Source organism: Pithys albifrons, chromosome 9 (assembly GCF_047495875.1).
Source record: "Pithys albifrons albifrons isolate INPA30051 chromosome 9, PitAlb_v1, whole genome shotgun sequence".
Classification (NCBI taxonomy): domain Eukaryota; kingdom Metazoa; phylum Chordata; class Aves; order Passeriformes; family Thamnophilidae; genus Pithys; species Pithys albifrons.
In genome coordinates this window covers 8,730,228-8,754,159 of record NC_092466.1, presented here as the reverse complement: position 1 = coordinate 8,754,159, position 23,932 = coordinate 8,730,228, and the positions used below count along the sequence as shown (strand labels likewise).

At 42.2% G+C, this 23,932-nt stretch overlaps 1 protein-coding gene across 1 annotated transcript in view; it reads right to left on the bottom strand.

The window, feature by feature from the left end:
- The window catches only part of ABLIM1 (actin binding LIM protein 1), a 195,875-nt gene extending 177,280 nt beyond the window's left edge, over positions 1-18,595 (bottom strand). The window contains exon 1 of the mRNA XM_071563461.1: positions 18,321-18,595. Coding sequence (XP_071419562.1) covers positions 18,321-18,333 — 13 coding nt within the window. The 5' untranslated portion in view covers positions 18,334-18,595. The remainder of the gene's footprint in view (positions 1-18,320) is intronic.
- Between the last annotated feature and the right edge of the window lie 5,337 nt (positions 18,596-23,932).

The following is a 23,932-nucleotide window of genomic DNA, read 5'->3' as shown; positions in this document are numbered from 1 at the left end:
CTTTTCAGGACACTGGGTTGGAGATACTGTGACACTCCCTAGGCTACCAAGTAGACTTAAAAGAGCTTGTATTTGTAATTCAAGTGTTGATTTTTACAGATATCTACATTTCAGCAAAAAGGCTAACTATGTTTTTGCATAAAAGGACTAGCCCACATCTGTATGACACTTAAACCCTCCTTTAGCCTATTCCAAATATCATTAACATTCTTCTTGCACAAATAAGATAGCACCACTCTGGATTAGGTAATGGGAGACAGGCTTAGTATGCTGGACTAAATGACAGAGAAGGAATAACACAGCATTACTAAGTTATGCCATTCCTCTGTGCTGCCTAACCCCCTTGGATACACCAGCCTCATCTTAGATATCCTCTCCTACATCATGGCCTGCACCTGCCCTCACAGATCACACTGACCATTGATGTCTGGTGTGTTGAGTCCCAGGGTAAGAGAAAAGCTGCAGCATTGAGGAAAGTCCAAGTCAGCCCGTACTTAGCAGTGGAGCATCACAGAACTAGGGTCAGCTCTGGCTGACATCAGTGATAACACAGACACAAAACTTCCTAATTGTGGTGCTCTGAATCCTGTCAAACACACTAAAAGTTATTTGCTATAAAGACCCAACTATTTTAAATTACATACTTGCTTAGTAAACTCCAAATTCAGGCTCACTTAGGAAGTGAACATAACTAAGTAATAGATTTATCTCAAATAAAATCCCAAAAATCTAGTGATGCAAGCCACTTCACACTGTGAACTGCAGTCTGAGTTTAAACCATGATGGTAAATGTTGCCAGACAAGGTCTTTAGCCTTCTCATTTGTCCCACATCCTCAGCAGGCAGTTCAGTTCACTGCACTGCCATGACACTTCAAACTCAGAGGAAAAGGCCAACTTAGAGGAGATGGCTGATGGCCATGATGGGGATAAGTGTTCCATTACTGCTGGCTCAAATTATTTTCACTCCTGAATTTACCAATTTTAAGGCATCTACCATCACCCAGTCTGACTTCTGACAATAAGATTTGTGATGGTACATGTAAGTCTGTCTGCAGACTTTACAGTGAACTAATTAACACTAACACAAACATGTTTGTTCATGGATTCAGTATGTGATCTATCTATGGGATTCTTCACCTCCCATAATTTGCACTTCTTAACATTTCTCCTGTACTAAATCTGAAAATCTTGGAAATGCTGGTGAGGTGATTTTGCAGAGCAGCTTCTTCAACCTGCCTGAACATTTCTCAGAGCAGTTGAAAGGGAAGTTGCTCTGCTTCTCCTGACCCCACCATATGGCAGTGCTTAAGCTCAGACCTCAGATCATCTGCTCAATAACAGAAGCACCTGTGTGAAGTCTAGAACATCTCTTTTGGACATCAGGAAAGGCAGCAAACCGCTATGGGCAATCATTTGAATTTTTAAAGAGCCTGGTCACTAAATGAGGGAACATTGATTTAACAAAGTTCCTTTACTGTATTGTGCATTAAAATCATTAATCCTCAAAGCTCTGTAAAATGGACAAACACAGCTGTTTGTGAGCAGCTGTCTTCAGCAGGGAAACCAAAGGCCAAGAGGAAAGGAAGCTACCAGGTGTTACACTACATGTCAAAATAGAGGTAACACCTGATGCTACATATTTTTATAATCCTGCTGGTTTTCATTCTGTACAGCTATGCCACACATGGAGAAAACACTCAATGACAGGATGGGCAGCACACTGGGCTGCAATTTGTAAGAATGCAACCAAGAAGGATACAGGAATTCTGAAATTAATCTTAGGGGCTTGTCTAAAGCCACATCAAAGGCACAACCATGGCAGCAGTAGCCATACACAAACTCATATAAAGCCTGGGAAGTAAAAACAGTTGAGTCACGGTAATATGGATTTCAGCTCAGCCTACTCACCAAAACACACAGATTCTTTCCTAAAACTCAAGACACAGGGACCTCCCTTATACTGTTAGCCAGACTACCTCAATTAAAGATGTTATGTCATGTAATATGGCAAGTTACAATCACACCCCTGGTCTGCAGACAGCAGCAACTGAAGGCTTTGATTCCTGCATACCTGAACTTCAGCAGCAGCAACAGAGTTCACACTCTTGTACGTGGCACCATTCCCCTAATCAGACACTGCCTTAAAGGAACCATGACAGCCTCTTTCTGGTTCTATCAAAACACTCACAGGGCCAACAAAGGGAAAGGGTCATCCAAGTAATATTCTGCCTCTCACAGAGATAACACCTGAAACACAGATTTGATCTCAAATGGTTCAGGTTCCTTACTCAAAATGGAGAAGGCAAGACTCTTTAAAGCTACCAGATTGGAGACACAGGCCCATGGCTGTCTTGGTACAGGAGGTATGAAAAGCAGTTATAGGCTGTCCATATGATCCAGAGGGAAGCTGAACATCATAGTCATGGAAGGAGGAAATTGCATCAATACTAATAATGTGGAATATACACTTTTGCCCAGAAGTGTGTTGACAGCGTAATATGCAAGGAAATAAGAGATACCATTACTTAAAGTAACTTGTCCACTGAATCCAACACCATCCCCTGTACCCAGGACAAAGTCAACACACAAACCAGCACTGAATCATTCAACCACCTAATAACTCTGTACTCACTAACTTCTGGTTTTGGAGCCATCTCTTCTGGAAAAGCTGGGCCAGAGAGCAACACCAAGGCAATGCTTGGGTACATATCTGGGGAATAACTTGCACCGTAAATGCAGTCCAAAAGAATGGACTCTGTAAGCACTAGCTCTGGGCCATTTTCAGGTCCAGAAAGTGCCCACAGTGCATTATCAAGAGATAAATACTTATTATTTGGCTTAACCTGGATAGACACAAATTCCTGGAAATTATTTGACTGTCATCCAAGGGACCTTCCCACCAAGCTTAGCGCTGAGAAAACATGATGACTTCTCAGTAACCTGCATGCCAAATGGCCACTGAATGACCCAGTCCAACCCTGCTGCAACTGTGCTAATTCCAGTGTGCTGAGTTGAATGTGTCCTTTAGATCCTACATCGCTCCCCTTCACACAGCTAACATGTGTGACCAAAGCTTTGCTCAGCTCCAGATGGCCAAACATCAAATAAATCGAAAAACGGCGATTGCCAAATCTCTGTTGAAAAAAATACATATATATTGTATATGTACACACACACGTGTATATATATATATACACAAAACCAATCAAAGAGGGATCATGAGTTCAGCATCAGAAAATACAATGCAACATGCTGCCTTCCCTTTTGTAGCTCAAGGTATTTAGCCTGTAAAAGGTAATGAAATGATGCAAAGGTCAGGAAAGCCTGCAATAAATCCTGCCCTGGGCTACTGAGCAGTGTCTCTGCTCTCTTCCTCCTGCTGACAGTGTTTATGCCCTCTGAGACAGAAAGCCACCGTGATCTAGAATAGAGGAAAGACCTCCATGCTCCTCCTGGCACACAAGCTATTCCAAAGAGGTATTAAAACTAAATAACAACTACATTCAGATCCTCCACTTTCTTTAGAAAAGATAAGGTATAACTAGAAAGCGAACTATGTATGTATGGCCAAACTTCACGAAGATTTGGGAAGGGCTTTTCCCCACGTGGGGGTGTGCCCTTCGAGCCTGCGCAGTGGATTTTTTAGGTGAGGCACAGTGTGCACAGAACTGGCCCCACCGTTTAAGTCCCAAGGTCCATCTGCCACGGCCGAGCGAGCTTGGACGGTGACAGTGAAGTCCTCAGGATTGTCTACAGCACCTGGTACTAACCGGAGCTGACCCTGCTGAGCATCCGAGATCTGATCTATCGGATGGCAGGGAGGCATTTAACTGCCCGGTACGGTCTCCACTGAGACTCGAACTCACGACCTTGTGATCAGAGTCCGGAGTGCTCACCATTACACCACGGGACTGCACTGAAAGTGAACTATGCACTAGGTAAAAGGAAAAAAACAAGAGGGTCCTTGCCCATGGTTCAGTCAAATGAATAAAAGCATCTATACACAATTTGTGGAGTGCCTCATATTTCTAGCAGTTTTCCAATGGGGTTCTCAGAATGGCTAAAGAAATCATCGGAGCTACTCGGTTCAGTGCAAGGTTTAGCCCAGAGGGAGGAAGGGAGAGAAGAAGAGACAGCAATATTTTGATTAATATACAGGACTGGGACTCATTAAGAGTAGGATCCATTACCAGTTTTATACAACTTCACTTTCCTGCTCTAACCTACATCTGACATCAGTCATAACACTCCAGAAACAGCTAGAAGTAATTTTCACACCTTTCTTTTAGGACATCATGTTATCGCGTGTGTCCTAGATCAGATGAAGCAGACTGTAGATGAAATACAGGCTCAGCTATGCCACTGTAACTGCCAGGATGAACAATTCACCAGAGACCACAATGCCCACTGTTGTACTTTCAGGTGGGGGAATGCTTATTCAGCTTCACATAGCTTATGAATCACTGTATACAATTAACATTCTTTTAAACTTGCCAAAGTATAACTATCTTCATTATGAGTTAAACTTCAAAATACCAATATATTCTTGAAGCTGTCTGTTCTGCTCACATATACTAATGAATGTGCAAAATGCCACTTGTTTTAAAGTCTCCAAAACAGAGGTCCAGACTGAACACACCTGAATAAAAGTCTATGCCCCATAGCAGAGAACCCTGTGTTACTACTGGGTTTGGCCAGGATAAAGTTAATTTTTTCATAGTATCTACTATGAAACTGTGCTGGTTTAAAGGTAAACTGGCAGGAGAAATGAACCCACCACAAGAGAGATTATAAATCAGAGTCACAATTTAATAAAAATAAACCACAATAAACACAATGACACAAAGAGAAATTGCTTTTAACCCACAAAACCCAGTAGTATAACCCAGTGCCCTGGGGCACAAACACAATAGGGTTTGTTAGCCCTTGTGCTGAGCCCTACATGGTTCCCTTGAGTCCAAAGCAAAAGGAGATAAAAAAACCTGTTGGTGCAGATAGTGGTAGTCTCCTCCTGCCAGGTTCTGATCCTCCTCTGAGTCCAACAACTGGTTCCAAGATCTTTAAACCCCAAGATTATGTACCCTCAGGTCCAGGTGGGAGCACCCAGCACCTTCCCCAGGACGAGGAGTTACACAATGGGTGATCTGACTCTGTGAGTCACGGGGTATTTTGGAATTGCTGCTGGCTCATTAGCACCCTTAGGCTGGGTGTGAAGGTGCTAATGACTTGCTGGAGGGGTGTTATCACAGCTCTTATCTCACAGGTGTCTTTCACACCCAGCTCACATCCTGAGGAGTTGGGTGTGCCCTGAGCAGCTGCTGCAAATGGTCCGTTTCTAACAGTTCTTGGGAAATGAATACAGGGTATAGAATATGCAGCTTTGGTCACACCCACACAGCGACCAACTGGTCCCACCTGCTGAACCAGAACAGAGACAATGTTTTGGATTTGTCCTGGAAACAGTGTTGGTAAGAGAGAGATGTTTTTGTAACTGCTGAGTAGTGCCTGCAGAGTCAATCCCTTTCCAGCCCCTCACCCCACCAGCGAGGAGGCTGAGGGTGCACAAGATGTGAGGAGACACAGCCAGGGCAGTTCATAGGGATATTCCAGACCACATGGTGTCATGCTCAGGGAAGAAGGGGAAGAAGAAGAAGGAAGGGGCAGATGTTTGGAGTGATGGCATCTGCCTTCCCAATTCACCGCTGTGCGTGACAGAGTCCTGCTTTCCTGAGGATGCCTGAACACCTGCCTGCCCATGGGGAGCAGTGAATAATTCCTTGTTTTGCTTTGCTTGTGTGAGTGACTTTTGCTTTCCTTATTAAACTGTCTTTATCTCAACCCACGAGTTTTCTCAGTTTTGCTCTTCCAATTCTCTCCCTCATCCCACTCTGGGGAGTGAGTGAGTGGCTGATGGGGCGGAGTTGCTGGCTGGGGTTAAACCACGACAGTTACAAACTGCTAAGGGGGAAAGGGCCTTGAGAAAGCTCTGTGCCTTGTCCTGCCTTGTCTGGGATTAACTGTCCCCACAGCCATTCCTCTGCTTCATATCACACAAAAACCTGACCAGTTCCTCTCTCTGACTAGCACAAATTTGGAATTATTCTGCTGGCCTCTGCACTTATTCTGATTTACACAACTAAGAGAATATTATGGCACATCTTTCAAGAGCTCTGCTACCAAAAATTACTTTTTGCCAACATATTTGTTGTCCCTAAAATAAGCATTGAAGCTTTTAAATAGTCATTCAGGCTAGAAATAGATCAGAAATAAAAGGCATGATGATTATTTTCTGAAGCACTTAAGAAAGATCAAGTTGCTGTGTCTGCCTCACCCTCTGATGCTGCAGAATATGCTCAAGTGGAACCAACAGTACTGCTGGTCATTTTCAAGACATTTTAAAATAGGAAAATTACCATTTTAGAAAGGCTCTTAACTTCCAGTTCCTAGTGAGAAATGAATTTGATGCTAAACATTTGTGGTCCCAAGATGAACTATTAATATTAACAGTACTTACAGAGATGAAATAAATATTTTCTTCTGGAGAAATTTCTACAGAAATGAAGGAGGGTGAGGCAGAAAATGAAACTTAATAGTTTCAAGAAGTATTTCAGTCCATGAGGAATATTTCTGGAATACAGTCTGGGGAAGAAACATCAATGAATGCTTTACTAAGAACTCCGCACTTTAAAGAAATTTTGAGCAGGCACACTAACATGAATTACAAATGGAGCAATGCTCTCCCATAGTGGTGTCAAAACATCATTTTTTATCCTACAATTTGGAAAAATCTCAGACACACAACATTTGTTGCTGGAAAGCAGAAAATGAGAACACACTGGGTAAACTGAGCTTTCCTGCCAGCGTGAAGGAAGACAGATTCTGTCTAAAACTGTTAAATTTGGAACTGTTAGTAGCATTATTGGTGTTTATGCAGCAGCAGTGATTCCTGTGGACATTATTTTCTCCTTCAATTATTCTTTCTGTCTTCCCAATTGTATTTACATGAAGTGTATTTTGTAAACAGAAAAACTACATATTACATTCACAGAAACACTTTTGATCAGTTCTGGCTGCACATATGGAAGTCTTTAGACATGTCAGAAATCAGAAGTACATTGTAATTAATCTATTCCCAGTGAGTTAACATAAGACTTCTGTTCATAGGTTTTCTAGTTTCCTTATATGCCCCAGCTGATGGGGTTTCCTCTTTGCCCTAGGAAATCTCTTAACACATCAACTTGCAGTGCAGGGAAAGCATTAGCAGAAAAACATTGACTATGTATGCAAGGAAAACTGCAGATCCTACTTTTAAGTAGACTGTGTAATTCAGCAGGATGGAAAGACACTGGGGCTGGAGCAGTTCAGCCTCACTGAAGATTAGCTCTTTGCTAGAAAACATGGAAATATGGCACCAAACTTAGTTCTATGTTTTTCCCCTCAAAAGTCATATGCTTGTACACGTGTTCCCCACTCCCCTTCCAGGCCCTAAGCTTGTGTGATACTGCTAGAAAAGCATAACTTCATAAAACTAATTGCTTAAAAATAGGATCTGGCAGAGCACCAGCTCCTAGAGCAGTCTGTGAAGCGTTCAGAGGTTTTAGGCAGCAAAGAGTTTTTCCTCAGGCTATTACATTCCAATACTTCCCTCCCTTCCGAAAATCACAAAAATATTTGCAGCAATTCTATGGACAGTTGCCCCAGCACACACTCCCCTTGACTGACTGTTAGGCTACCTGGGGTGTCCAAAATTAAAGAAATAAAAACAAAAAGCTCTTTGACATCAGAACACTTAAAATTCCTTTCTGTAAATGTGCTCTATTCACATTTCTTTTAATCTTTTTAAATTTAGGGCCATTCTGATCTGTGTCAGTTCTGACTCCGTACCAGCTTGAAGAATTTACAAACACACTCTCTTACCTCACCCTGCTTTAAGTACGTCTCTTTTGCTCACCATTCTCACGTGCCCTCCTGTTGCTCTTCCACTCCCTACAGCTCTTACCATCTCCTTCACCCACTGCTCTCGTGACTTCCCAGTCTCCAGAGGAAAGTGTAGGAAGCAAATTTAACAAGGGGAAAACAAGGCTCAGTCTTGACCTTCCTTCCTTGGAAAGTTGAGTCATAATCTGCAATAGCAGCACACAGATCTTGCTGGATCTGTACACTTGGAGGGAAGGTTCAGCTATGGAAGCCGAGTATCACAGAAAAAACATTTCACATGACTCTGATAATCTTTCAGGAAGATGTGTGGAACAGAGCACGAATTAATCTCCTTCTCTCCTTCAAATGGCTGCAGTGAGCACAGGTGGTTTTACTTTCTTTAGCTGTTTTCTATACATAGACTCCAAATCTGTTTATGTGTACACATGCACATCCTGGGGATGCACCCAGCCACCAAAGGCATCTCTGCTGGGGTTACCCCTTTTCTGCAGTTCCAGCCATTGTACTCATTAGTTCCAGCTGGCTGCTCCTGACCTATCCTCTCCCAGTCACTCCCTTGGGCAGCAGCACCAACAACCTTTGCTAAAAATATCTCCTGAGCATCATAAATAGCAAGATGGGAGGATTTTTAATCCCCCTTCAGGCACGTAGTCTTTTTGCTTTTGATAAATACAGAGTGGCAACAATGGACAGAGAATAAAACACATCTTGCAGTACTGGTCTGCTCGGCCTCTGCCTTGCAGAAAGGAAAAATGAGGACTCCCAATATCCACAAATGCTGTCAGCAGAGGACGAGAGAAAGGAAGGAGATTGCTAGTGCAAAATGTCACAAAATCTTCCAAACCTATATTTTGAACATTTTGAACTCAATAGGATTTACTGCCCCAAACACAAGACTGGTGTTACTAAAGAAAACTTCAGCTCTGCAGAGAACCTGCGTCAAGCAGGGACCCGAACAGCAGGAACACTGCAAGGAAGAGGAAAGGTTGGCTCTTGCCCTGCTGAACTTTTGTACCACCACAAGCTGTACAGAACAAGCCAAATGTATAGTGCCAGGCCAGCCTGGTGGAAGGAAGAGCAAGAAACAGCCCTTTCATGGCACTTTACTCTGGAAACACTATGCCAATCTTTATATGAGACTCTCAACATCCCTGCCACACACATCTGAAAGACCCCTGCATTACTGCATTTCTGACAGGTCATATTATACCTGGAAATAAAAAAAATATGTTAAAGAACCTAAAATCAACTGCCATTTGAGTCTAAGTTCTTGGCCATTTTCCTACTGAATGGATAGAAATTCAAAAGTTCCAAAGAAACTTCACAAGTCTGCGAACCCTACAGTTCTGGAATATTCAAAATCCCTGCTTACAAAGAAAAACATGATAGATGACTTTTTTTTTAACATTCTCCCGTGAGTTTTATAATATTAAAGCTAGAAAAATTTGTCCCTGTCCAGCTGCAGCTCTAAAGCAAACTCATCACAGTGGTGTTTCATATATAAATGTGTAGGAAAATATTTATTATATTGCAAGCATGGCAATAAATACGGTATCACTGTGGCAACTATAATACAGTCACAGACAACATTTTAAATGGCATTTTCAAAAAGATAGAAATAAAGACAATGATATCAGAATTGTGTTGGAAAAGAATCATATTACATATGAACATAATCAGTTAACCAGAGCCTTTTTCTCTGAAACACAAGACTCCAAATGTGCAGTGCACATCTAAGTACACAGAACAGTTTTGTCATTCGTCCCAAATATCAAAACATCTGGCAACAGAAAACAGAAGAAAGTATTTACAGGCCATTTTTGGACAGAGATTACTTCAGGTCAAGTCCAAAAGCATCCCTAAGCTGCAATCATCAAAATCTTTTATCAGTTATTTTGGATTAAGTTAGTGTTACTAAGAGAGAAATATGACATAGGCTTTTTATAGCAGCTGCCAATTCAAAAATGATCAAAGTTTTACTATTCTTCCTTAGATCAAAGTCTGGACTGAATAATTTTGGGATTATCTCCAGCTCATAAAGTAGAATAAACTGTTTTGGATAACCACATTATTATATAAAAATATTGCCTTCATGCAGTAGGTTTTGCTCTTATTTACATATGCCACAAGTTTTTAATGGATTGTCTGATTATCCTTTAATTGTTTTACTGGTTTACCAGGACAATAAAAGAGAAACTTACACAATAGCAGCAAAAGGCCATAGAAACATTCAAAGGCTGTTCTGTGCATCTACACTGATATGCAGAGAATATTCATGAGAACAGGTAAAACTTAAAAAAATAAGACTGGGCACACTTCCAGCGAAAGGTAATAGATTTTACAGCTCTGCTCATTATAAACCACTCAAGACATCTGGAGATCTCCTTTTGTGGAAGTGAGGCATTCACACCCACCTTGGCACAGTCTGTCTATGCCTGTACACACCCTTCCGAGAAGTCCTTGTCAGAGAAAATTAGTATACTTACATTATGTTGATTTTCATTAAATGGCATAAAATATTACTATGTGGATAATGCTTCCTTTTGCAACTAAACCTAATTTTAAAGATGCCTAGATTTGTGTTTCATTCCAGTGTGCTTGCAGACAAGGAGAAAAAGGTTTTTCTCCTTTTGGTTTTCATTCTGAGAAAACCAATTATTTCCACATTTTCTGTTGAACACAGGCTCAACTGTATTCCTGTTCCACTGAACAAGGGGTTTACTATTGTCTTCAGTGAAACAGCAGGTCCTGAATTTATCTTTTCTTTTACACCCCAATTCTATGAAATTAATTAATCTTACACCATCTTAATGGCAGTCAGCTCTCCCACCAATGTTGATTCACAGAAGTGACAACCCAGGACACCCAAGAAAGTCAGTACTTTGGCATAAACTGGTTTGTATTTTCTGTGTGTAGGCCCACAGAGAGGCAGAGCTGGAACATCTTTTTCAGAGTTGTTATCATAGACTCTTAGCTATGTTTCTTTACCATTAACTAGGTTTCAGCTCTTATATAATCTGGTTGTCTCACAGACTCTCTAAGGCCAAAAATAAACTGGAAGCTTTCATCACTAGTTAAAAGGAAACTGAAATTTGAACAGCAGTTTTGCTGACTTCTTTGTTGATCAAAGATGCCTCATAGCAGCCTGATGCAACAAAAATCAGCTTGATAATACCAATAATTAAAGCAGTATCCTTTCACAAGTGAAATCCCACAGTCCTCACTTATTCGAGACTTAAATTAGAGGAAACAGTAGTTAAACTGAGTGCATATTTAGTAAGTTGAGGTTCCAGGTATAGCAGAGGAAATGACAAGTATTCAAAAAATGTGGCAGAAACTGTTTCAGCTTCAAATTTTTGAATAAAATGTGTCCATCTCTCAGGACAATATGTGACCTGTTTTGCAATGCAAGAAACAGAAAAAATAGATTTATAAGTAAGGAAGCAGTAAACCAGAACTTCTTATCATGCTCTTCCTGTAAAGTCCACTGTGCTATGCCCACTCACTTCTCTGACCTATCTCCAAAAGCATCACTGCTCAGTGTCATGTCAATAAATTACCAAGAAAAAAGGCTATGAGCATGACATAGAAAAAGACACCATTGGCTTCATCAATGAACAGCAACTCGTACTGCACTTTTCAGCATGCTCCAAACACAGGTCTAAAGGCTTCAGGGAGTCAGAATCTCACAATTTACTGGCTAGTTCAGACTGGTTTTCTTGTACCACCCTCTAAGCTGAAACTGCGAATACACCACAGAGGGATAAAATACCTTTTGCCTCACCTTTGGGAACCTAATTTTCTTGATATTTCCTATTTCACGCTTCTGTCCAGAGTGCCCCTCCATCACAGCAGAGAGCAGGCATCTCTCCCATGGGTATCTCCCTGTAGCCCTACCAGTACAGCAGGAAAACCCCAGCATCCCTTCTCTCCAGGCAGAGGGGATTCTGCTGCTACAAAACACTCTGGATCATCACACCTTTTTTATATACCAGATTTTTTTACACAACAGATCCTCCTTCCACTTCAAAATGTGGAGTTCAGATGAACGGACTAATAGTTCTCAACACACATGAAGTGTATGCCATCTTCTCTATGCATGAAGAAGTAACTCCAAGGCTATCTAAGCCTGGCCACAACAAACTTTGCAGCAGCACAGAAATCAACACAGGCTGCAGAGCCCACACAAAAACTTGGGCAGGTACTCACAGGGAGCTCATATTCAGCCCTCACTAAAGTTCTGCACAGTCAGCACTGCACTGAGTTTAAGTTTAACTCAAATATGTGCATGTGGACAGCAGGCACTGTCCTGTGCATGTGGTTGTATTTCATCAGACACACCGAACAAACTGACTCACCAAAGCTCTAATTCTGGTTTACTAATAGGAAAAGGAGAACATAAAATAACTCCCTCACAGGTGTACCTTATTGAAGCTTATCTGGTCCAACTTTGTTTACAAACTAAGGATTTCTTTACATAACATATGGGACTGGTAAAAATACAGAATGATGCATGAGATTTTTTACAGAATTAGGACTCTTATTTGGGTTTGAGCTTCTAAAAATTTAGCTTTTTCTCAAAACATGACACAATAAGGGCTGAGCATTATTAAAAAATGTGTGTCTCATAGAGTTTTCCCCTGCTATTACTGTATAATGTCTAAGATCTTTCTTTGGGTTTTAATGAAGAACAACACCTAATTATAAAGATACTGTTGCCTAAACAGTATGTGATAAAAAATTAAGGGCTACTTGCAGGTCTCAGAAATTACAGATTAAAGTCTGCTTTCACAGTGTGTTTCTGCCTTAGCACTGCACAGCTAAGAAATATTACACCAGTCACATGAACTAATCATGTGTGGTTTTCATCTTCAATTACTAACAGATTAGATTAAAAAATTATTTTAAATATTCAGTTCAAACTTTAAAAAATGAAATCCCCAAAAGATTGTTTTTAGAGACTGTGAAACAAATGAGGTTACGGTGTTCTTCACTAAAAGCAATTTTCCTGGCTTTTCCTTCCATAAGTTGATGCTTATTTTCCTTCTTTGCAATTCCTTTCAAAGCCATGCATCTAAAATAAACTCTACCTCATTGTCCCAGTTTCCTCTTGTTGTTGCCATTAGTCTATGCAACTTTTTCCATGCATTTGGGACTAATTTTCATTAATCACAAAGTGATTAAAGAGCCAGACTAAGCTTTGTTGAGGGGGGGAGGGAAAGAAGGGACAAAGCACCAAAACTTAAAAAGGAGCAGCTTAAAAGAGATACTGCTCTTTAACTCAGATATCTCTGTAAAATCTTCTTCCTGAATGAAACAAAAGCTCTACCAGACCTGAAGATTCGGGTGCAGCTCCCAACTCTCATGTACAGACAAGACAGACAAGTACTGCTTGCAGTGATGATCCAGGTACTGACTCTGAGCTACTTAAGCCACTAAATTGAGGTTCAAGCCTTAAAATGGGTAACTAGTGAAAAAAAATGTCATTATTGTGGAGAAATAAACAGAAAGTACAGAGAGGATTAAATAACAGCATGAAATCAGTACAGAAGAAATTCAGGGCAAAAGCTGGGGAGAGAAACAGCATCAGAGCCAGTTCCAAGCCCTGCACTGCACAGGTATTCCAAGTGGGAACAGCTGTGTCGGCATAACTGCTCCCACAGCCCTGCACAGGTAGTGCTGCAGAGCACCGAGCGCTGCCAGGAACACAATCCTTTGGGCTATGGAGCGTTGTACCAAGGAAAATGGTGGGAAAAAGCAGGGCTGGAAGCACTGACACTATAATAATTAACTACTCTAAACATACCAAAATTCTCCACTTCTATAATTAAGGAAATATCCAGGCAGCTCACACTGCCCAACTCTCCAGGTCACTTGGCCTGAGTGCATTTAGTGATAGCCACGAACCAGTCACAAACTAGGGACATTATTATGTGCCTAAGACAAATACCTCTGACAATAAGTAGAAAAACACAGCACTAGATTTCAGAAAGGATACAGCAGACAATATTGTCACCTCTTAAGTGGCTGGTCCTTTTAGTTATGAGCAGTACCACTGTGAAAATCACAGACCATAATAAATTATTGAATAGAAGCTCCCAGACCCCAATCGAAAATCATGGTAGCAGCGGCCACATCTACAGCTATCTGAGAAGGATGAGAAGATTTGGAAAAGTAAAGATTATTAATGGTAGGAACTCGAGATTTAGTATGTAAATTTCTCATTGAAAAATCTGTGATTTCTCCCCACGCAAGTTCACATTTGTGAGACAGATTAACCAAGCAATGTGCACAGTGAGCATGAAGAAGGAACTGTTACCAGAGCAAGAGATAATGAGCTGAAGTTTATCATCTGCTGTTAGAAATCTATTATCAACTTGTGTAAGAACGAATGAGGAGCCTGAGAAGAGGCCCAGAAGGCAGAAATTCCCCTGTTCTGACTTGGCCGTCAGAGTCAGAGAAAAGAAAAAAACCAACATTCCAGTTCTTGTTTCCCCTGTAAAATGAGGAAAACCCTCCCTTACACTGCTATTATAGTGATTTATTTATCTGAAGTAAAAAGCATTTGATCTACATTTGTTAAAAATCAAATAGGGAAAGACAAGGATTGTAGTATAAAATAAATTCTTACTCTCAACAGCTCTACTACTTTGACTATTGAGAGGCTAAAAAAATGCAACTACTTTCTCTACAATAATGACATTTACAGCATCAGAGTGGCACAGTAGAACCTGTTAATATTAGACAGCAATAATGTTTCTTTAACAATGGCTTCTGCCAATGATTTTTGTTATGACAAAGAACACGTGCCTTCATTTTCCTGAAGTAGTTGCGTACTGGACTAAATACAGTTCAAAATACATTTTCAAGATTTAGGAAAAAATTAGCAAAGATCTTCGTATTTGACCAAACCAAATACTCCCAGTTGTGCCTGTTTGCTCTAGCCTAACTGGAGATTATAATAGTTAAAAATAGCCATTTTTCCATTAACTGAGGCCTTCATGATAACAAGTAGTTTTGACAGTTTTTAAGCAGTGTGAGATAACATGCACAAGTAGGTCACAGTTATACTTGGCTTTAGAAAAATGTCTTTCATCCAGGGAATTTACAGCTCTTTGCAAACAAGCCCTTAGGTAAGCAACAAAATATAAGGCTTACTCCAACACCCAAATTCACTCATGTATGAGTCCTAACAGCAACTACTTAACAACAGCTGAAAGTAGAATATGAAGCCTTTTGCAAACTGCAAAAGTAAAAGCCTGACTGACGTCAATGGCAGCTCTCCACTGATCCCAACAGGCTGCAGAGCAGGACATAGAGTGCCCTGGGAAGGACTCCAACCTGACAAGGAAGAGAAAAGAGATTTTTCAAAGTTTGTTTCAGCTCCCAGTTCAGTCTCCAGATTTTTTCAAAATGATTATTTGCTCAAGCTTCTGGGAATACTCATTTATGCTGCTTCATCTGGCAGTTGGTCAACACATCTGCTAGAGCCATACTGTCAGGAAAGTGGCAGAAGAATGTTGAGACCTTACATTTACGTAACAGCAAGAGGTGAGAGACAGGTATCAAGGATGGCAACAAACTAGTCTGTGAAGAGTGGAAGGAAAAAAAGGAACATTTCAGGAAATTCACCTTAAGGCACAGGTGAGCCATTAGTCTGCACAGCAGCCCCTCTGAAAAGATTAGCTACTGTTATTTCCACTGTACAAGCAGGGCAGCAAAAAAATGCTTTATCCAGAATTTCATTTAAGGCAAAATACATGAATCTGTGTTATTAGTTATATTTAATTATGTATTGACTTATAGTCTGTCGTAAGGTCCGTAACTATATGGGTAGTTTTGGTTAAATAACACCATGGAACTAGAGCAGGAGAGTTACAAGGAACAGTCCAAAAGTACAGAGGTACTGCTGGATTTCAAGAGTTTCTTCTGTCATCTGTTGCAGTCAGTTCACTACACCATGCTGCCTCCTGGAGCAAATGAGATGAATAGAGAGCTGCACAAATTGAACACCAATAATACTGGGATGTTTTTTAGTACTCCTTGAATATCTTCTGCAGTTTAATAAGAAAAATGGCACAGGTAAATGTTTAACTCTTTTGCTATTCTAGTTATGCTCGATATATAATCAACAAGCTGACAGCTCCAAAGTGCCTGATGCACTCAGAATAATAATGATCACCTTTTGGACAGCTAACACTACATAAAATATTAACAATCAATATTTGCTGAGCTTGCAGACCATAACGATACAGTGGTTTTAATGAGACTGCATATGCATGAGGTAATCTGCCCTTATGAAGCAAAGGGTTCCTATCTGGCATTTGAACAAAGCCCTAATCCCTTAAAGACTTGCTTCTTACTTGTGCTACATTCTCATGAGTAACCTCATTAAGACCCATCATACCAGTTAAGTGTGTAAAAGTAAGTTCATATGTAATATTTTAAAGGCAGTAGTGTTTAAAATTATTAATAATAACAATGGTCTATACTGTTTTGCACACAGACAGCCTTTGGTCAGCACTGAATAATTCTATTTACTCACACAAACTCACATATTTTCCAACTAAATCCATTTGTTAAAATTTAAAAGGAGATATCAATTGAAATTGAAATCTTAATCTCTTTTCTGAATCTTATTCACTGTTTCCCTAAAGTCCTATGGACTCTCTCTCTCTCTCTCTCTCTCTCTAGTTAATTACTCTGGAAAAACTAGATGGCACAGGAGAGATGGAGAAAGAATTCACTCTGTTTCTCCAGGCAGCCCTCCAGCAGAATCAAGCAGATATCAAACATCATGTGTTGTGCAGATGAACGGGAAAGAGGGACAGCGCAGGGAGGAAAAGGGAATATGGCCAGTGGAAATGTTCCTTGGCTTCCCCTTCTGTACAGCTCAGTTTTGGAGAGGCATCTGCAAAGCTGAAATTGCAAAGTTTTGATGTTACTTTCTGAAATCCAGATACCCTTCTGATGACAACAAATCTAATCCATGTTAAAAAGCTCTGCTGGGTTTTCCCCAAAAGTACTAATGCAGCTTTAGCATAGCACTGATGCTGTACTTCCAGAAATGGATTCTTTGGAGACCAACACAGTCCATTTCTTCCTAAAGCAAGAAATCTACTGTTCCATGAAGAATTATGCTGCTCTAACACCATTTATTATTTATATCTAAAATGGGTGTGATGTTTTAGGTATATGGTCATAACCACCTAATGCTGACAAGCTTTTAGCAGTCACACGATGTCTTCGATGTGCATGAAGCTCCTTTGGATGTCAATGGGAATCCAAGCAGATGAAAGAGCTGGTCCATGCTGAGCAGTATTTAACACAAGAAAATGCAGAGAAATCAAGTGACTAACAAATAACATGCATACCTACATTCAGGGGTTTGTTTATATGTAATTTCTTCAAAGTATCTTTTCAATTCAGAGATAACCAGGTAGTGTTTTTACTTGTCATTATTGTGAAGATAATTTTCTCTTTTCAGGAGATGCTTACAAGTATTTCTGCTTTGTTATGACAATGTTCAGAAAATGCTTAACATTATGTCTTCAGTCCTTTTATTTGTACTAACTATAATAAAAAAACCTAAAACATCAGTCTTTGGGCCACGCCTGCATCAGTTTTTCATATTGGAAGCAGAACTTTAGGACAAGATGGGATCTGCAGTCAGTGAGGCTGATCTGTTCATTTTCAGCCCAGAATGAGCAAATACAGAGTTGGAGTCTATACACAAATGCATGCAAAGGACAAAGGCTATTCAAGTTTAGGCCATTATTTAACCTAATGCAAATCTGAAGTAAAACTCAAAATGTTAATTTCAAGCCAGATGCAAATGTTCATCAGAGGTACAATATGACAATTGGCTTTACCACCACACCCTACCAGGAGCACTTGCGTTACCACTGACAGGACAAGCCAGATGCCTCACTGCACTCATCAGATTCCCAGTACCAATCCGTCACCATTCCCTGAGCAGCAACCAGCGCCGAGGTCTGACCCTACACCCACCTTCACCACCATGTTCCTTTCTCTGCATACATACGTACACTGTCACCCTCATTTAATGCGCACCGAGCCGCCCCTCGGGCGTCGGGAAAGGCGAAGCGGGATCCCCCGCCTCGCCCGGCAGGTGCGGCGTGTGCCCGGCCCCGGAGGATGCTCTGCAGCGCTCAGCCCCGCTGCTGCCCGCGCCGGAGCCCCCTCCATGGCCCAGCTCCAAAACGGCACCGAGGGGACATCCCCTCGCCTCCCCCTGCCCCGAAATCGTCGGTGCACCCTCGGGGTGCGGCACCGCAGCGCGGCCGGGCACCAAGGTCAGCGCGGCTCCGGCCGCCCGCAGGGACGCGGCGCTGCCCGGGCGCGGCGGAGACAGACCCACCTCTGGCAGACATGGCTCAGGCTCGGCAGCCGCGGAGCTGCTGCTGCTGCTGCTCCTGCTGCGGCGGCAGCTCTCGGCCCGCACCGCCCTGCCCTCCGCACCGCGGCGGCCGATGCGGGGGGCGGCGGCCGATGTTGGGCCGAGCCGGGGCGGGCGGGTCCGCGGCGCCGCCGCGCTCCCTCCCTGCCCTGCCCCGCCGTGCCCTGCCCGCCGCGGTGCGGGGCGGCGCCGGGGGCGTCCCTGCGGGGCGGGAGCGCGCCTGTGTGTGCGGGTGTGTATGTGCGTGTGCCGGCGCGGTGCGGAGTGGCTGCGGGGCGGGGCAGCGCCGGCGGAGCCACCGTGGCCGCAGCTGCTCCCGGGCGCGGTGCCTGCGCGGGGAGCGGCGCCCGGCGGCGCTCGGGTGCGGCGGGGCACGGTGCCACCGCACGGGCGGTATGCGAGACGCGGTGCTGCCTCATGGACCGTATGCGGGGCTCGGGGCCACGGCACGGGTTGTGTGCGGGGCTCGGGGCCACCGCATGGACCGTGTGCGGGGCGCGGTGCCACCGCACGGATAGTGTGCGGGCCGCGGAGCCACCACTCGGGGGTATGCGGGGCGCGGTGCCACCGGACGGATAGTGTGCGGGCCGCGGAGCCACCACTCGGGGGTATGCGGGAAGCGGAGCCACCGCACGGATAGTGTGCGAGGAGCGGGGCTACATTAGGAGACACGCCTGGCGTGTCGCACCCGCGGCAAAAGCTACGAGCGCCAGGGAAAGCAGCACGGCGGATCTCCAGCTCCTTGGAGTGCTGGATAGGCGGGTCCACTCGCAGAGCCACAGAGCGGTGCGACAGCAGCTGTGCGCGTTCCGGACCTGGAGTCTGTGGCACAACTTGAAATTCACGCCCGAACAGCAAAGATACACCTGCATATCTGTATGTATATTGTAAATAAACAATGTTGTCTAGCAAAGAAATCTTGATATTAACACACAGAAAAGAGCACTCAGCTTCCTCCTGGCACCTTCATAAAAAGCAGTAAGCGACCAACTGCAACTCACCAGAAGAACAAGATCAGTATCTGGTGGACATCCCTCCCCATGGTGGCCCAGCCTCCAGCCTAATAAAGCCAAATACACCCGAGTCACACTAAAAAGAAAACCCCTACGCCACCAGATTACTAGATGCTGGCAAGAGTTAAGCAAAGGAACAATCTAGTATATCAAGAATGACAGGTTAGAAGACCACATCAGAATAGTGCAATTAAAACACTACAGCAGACTTTTATCCATTTCAGAATGGGCAACTATGAACTAAGAAACAGAAAGCGCAATCTGTGATGTTCAGTGAGAAGCCAACATGCAAACTAAATGACAGGAGAGACTGAATCACACTCCTCCACTTCGCTCTACCATACACTATGAATCTTCATACTAGCAAGAAGCCTACACAATTTTTCCATCAAAAAAAGCCCACAATTACCAAATCTTCATATCTAAGCAAGGTGGTGAATATTGCATCACTGTGTGTCCACACAGCAGGACTGGGTGCTAGTAACAGATGTATCATGTGTTCCCTCTGCCGCTTGCAGGTGCAGCCCAGCCAGGCTATCTGCTCTGTCAGATCGACTCTCAGGCACTGCTTTGTGCTGCTCACCTTCCCTGTGGCACCCACCGAGTAGGGAGTGTGTATGTGTAAGAAAGTATATGGGAGCAGCAGCAGGATGGACAGAACTCATACCTTCCTATTGGGGGATACATGCTCAAAAAATGAACAGAACATCTGTTTTGTCTGAATTTGTGCTCATTCTCACACCCAGCAAAGACTTTTAGTCATATCCAGCTTTATTTGCCATGGATTACATCAGTGTCCCCCACACTGCAATCATATTCCTTATGCCATTCTGTTTTCTTGACCCTTGCAAATGTTTCTGAATACGTCAGCAGGAATGAAATAAATCTTAAGGTGTTCTTCTCCTTCCAAATTCCTATGGCATTATCCTTAATTGATGAATTGACATCCACCTGAAAAACAGTTCCTTGTCTTCTTTTCAGAAATTAGTAGAGTTTTCCACTTGCAAACAACTCAGATTTTCCTTTTGGTCCAAAGAGCCAAGGTTTTTCTCAGTCAATGCAGTATGACAACATCTTGTGTTTTTCATAGAGTGGTTTCCTATGCACTTCCTTCAGTGAGTTTCTGGCCAGCTCTACCACAGGTTCTCCTGTGTGGTACTTAATAGCTGGCTTTAAAAAGAAGGTTCAGGAACATGCAGAAATTAGCTTTTTAATGAAGAATTTCCTTTCTTTATACTGCTAGGAAGTAGGAAGGGAAAGGCATTTGTAACTTGGATTTCTATGGAACACAAAGAGTTTATTTCATTCATTGTGTAAACTCTCTATGGCAAAGAAGTTCAACAGACATTTTAGTCAGAGAATTCTAAAATGGATAAGATACAGCACCCATTTATTAAAAGGAGCTTTTTAGCAGGGTTTCTGGAGGAACTGAGGCTGATAGAGTTTTATTTTACTGTCTGTCCCCTGCATCAAGTCCCCTCCAAGCATTTTTGGATTTCGATATAGAGAATTTCAATTTTAGTTGACTAAAAGGTATAATTCAGAACAAGTTCTACATCTCTACAAGTTTTGTAGCAATTAGTGCTTATGAAAAGAAAATAAAATGAAAGAGAAAAGCTGCAGTGGGGACAGTTACCAGTTGTGGAGGCCACATCTTCATTAGCCATATGTACCAGTCGGGCAATCTGCATGTGGGCAGCTGAACCAGCTCCTGAAGTTGCTCTCTGAGATCCTGCCAATATCTAGGGAATGTGGAAAGAAGCTGAAGAGGGTGGAAAAGGATGATACAGAGAAGAAATGAGCCACTGTTATTACTATTTTACAGGTGAAGATCTCAGAGACAGGATATGTTGAGTCAGAGAACATGGACAAGCCCATCCAAGGCTTGCTCACATACTCTCCTATGCACTCCCTCTGGTCTGATCCTCATGGAACTACTTTAGCTCATTAATTAACAAAGAGTTGCTCACTTTCTGTATCCAACTTCAATAGTTTGCTCTCTGAACCAAAGGCTCAGATAAACAATAGAACAGGACAGAAGGCACTAAGTGCAGAACTGCACAGCCAGGAAGGGTGAGCAGGAACCATTAGAGGGAACAGAGATGGTCCTTTAGCAGCAGCAAGCCGTGCAGCCGTTTGATTGAGCCATTTCCTGACTACTTTAGAAGTCCATTAGGGAGCAGTGATTGACATTGTTTTATTTCAGGCATCTACCTGAGGCTTCAGAATTAGTCAGCTGGGAAGTAGGATCCTACCTCCTGCATTCTCCTATTGAATGTGCAAACAGCCACGGCTTCTAACTTACAATGTAAAAAGATCCATTAAGAGCAACATTCTTTAAAGGTATTCAGGCTTTAAGAGACCCAAAGAGGCACCTCATGATTTTTTAGAAATGGCCAAATATTAATACATTTTATCAAACAATAAGTGTTTTCAAATCCTGTATTTGTATTTTCCGATTTCTAAATGACCTTGAGGAGCTACGCATGTTGTCCAAGGTCACAAAGAAAATCTAGGTCAGAGAAAAGAAAAGAACCTGCATCTTCAAAGAAAAGTATTCTAAATACTGGACCATATTCTCAGCACAGCATGCCTTGCTGTCACTGAGCCATTGTGGGAATATATAAAAGAAAGTTTTCCTGTCATCACTTTTGAATCAGTTTACCACATATAAAATAGCACAGTAGTTTTAAACATAATTAATATCCCATCAGTTATATGTAAATCTATTTTTTCCCCTGAAAATCATTAGAGAATTACTTAGCATGGATAAAAAAGCAGGGAAAAGTCAGCTTTACATCTTTGTCTGATCTCATCAGTCAGAATATAGCCATCTTTGCACAATGCAGGGTGTTTCCTCTTGAAAATCATTGTGAGAAAAGTTGGAGGGTTTTTTGGAACAAAAGACATTCTTACTGAAGGAGGCTTCAAAGAACAATTTCTGTAGGCAAGGCAAATGGGAAGGATGGGCAGAATTGGCCTGAACAGTCTGTTTAACTCATTTTGCTGAACAGGTATCAGAGTGCTGAAGAATGAGGGAAACTACAGGAATTCCAGAAATTTTTGCAACATGTTGCACTATAATTCCACTGGCTCATTTCTTAGGGAAATCAGACCTGTAGCAGCCATACTAGAAAAAGCCAAAATCTACAGCATTACTAAGCCTGATAATTTAATCAGAATTTTAATAAGCTCAGAATAAATCGCTCTCTGTGACATGAATGACAAGAAAGCAAGACAGTTCTCTTACTTTCAATATAAGACTCTTACTGGAATCTGTAATTAGTCAGTAATGGGCAGCATATTCACATGAATACATGGCCTTTTACTGATTGCACTGAGCTTCCATGGCAGTTCCCACTAATCTTTTTTGAGAAAAGTTCCCATTTATATATTTCAAAGGAGAACTGAGCTGCAAATTACTCACGCCAAATATTAACAGAAATCTTTACTGAAGGTTTTTTCCCCAAATATCCCACATATGTATATATAAACTTAACCATCATAAAAAAAGGAGACAAAATCAAAAAGATAGAAAGTTCCCTTGAGTGAGACAAATCCTAAAGTCATCTTCCTTGTTTTTTTCCTATTCCAGTTGTTTTAATCCTGCATGTTATTTAACCCTCTATATTGTCTGTAGTAGATGCACTTCTGTGGCAAAAAAATATGAGACTGAACCTCTGTTATCCCAAGTCAGTACTGACTACCAGATTTGAATAATCTAAAAACATTTACATAGATTATGTAAGATCATGTTACCACATAAATGCTATAGGGTTTATATAACAAAGATACATTGGCAATCCTGGAAAACCAAGGAAAAGCCCCCAGAAAAGCCTGTTTATATCTACTCTAGATTGCTTTTCCATCAAAATGACTACTGTGCCTGTGGGAACTTAGGACACAAAGGCCAAATGACAAATTCATTTCTGAGAGTCAAGTTTGGAAAGATCATCATTGGGCAGCATTTACTGCTGAGGAAGTCGAGCATCACCCCTATACGTGTATCCTTGCCAGGAAGATCTCAACAAAGAGCTCAGAGTCAAAAACTTAATCAGGTTTTGCATGAGGTTCTCACAGGCTCACACATGATACATGTACCATGAGTAAGAACTCTGAGTACAAGTCCATGGGAGATGACCAGATGCATCCCAGAATCCTGAGGGAATTGCCTGATGCAGTTCCCAAGCCAGTCTCCATGATATTTGAAAAGTCAAGTCCCTGCTGACTGGAAAAAGGAAAACACCATTCCTATTTTTAAAAGGGGTAGAAAGTAGGACTCTGGGAACTACCAACCCATCAGCCTCACCTCTGTGCCTGGGAAGGCCACGGAATAGATCCTCCTAGAAGCTCTGCTAAGGCACATGGAGAACAGGGAGGTGACTGGAGACAGGCAGCAGGGCTTCACCAAGGGTAGATCCTGCTTGACCAGCCCGGTGGTCTCCTATGATGGAGTAACTGCATCAGTGGTTGCCTTCAGGAGATTTAGAGACAATCCATAAACTGTCTTTTTTGGTAATTATAATTTATAGTTTTTAGATCTGCATCAAGTAAGGGCAT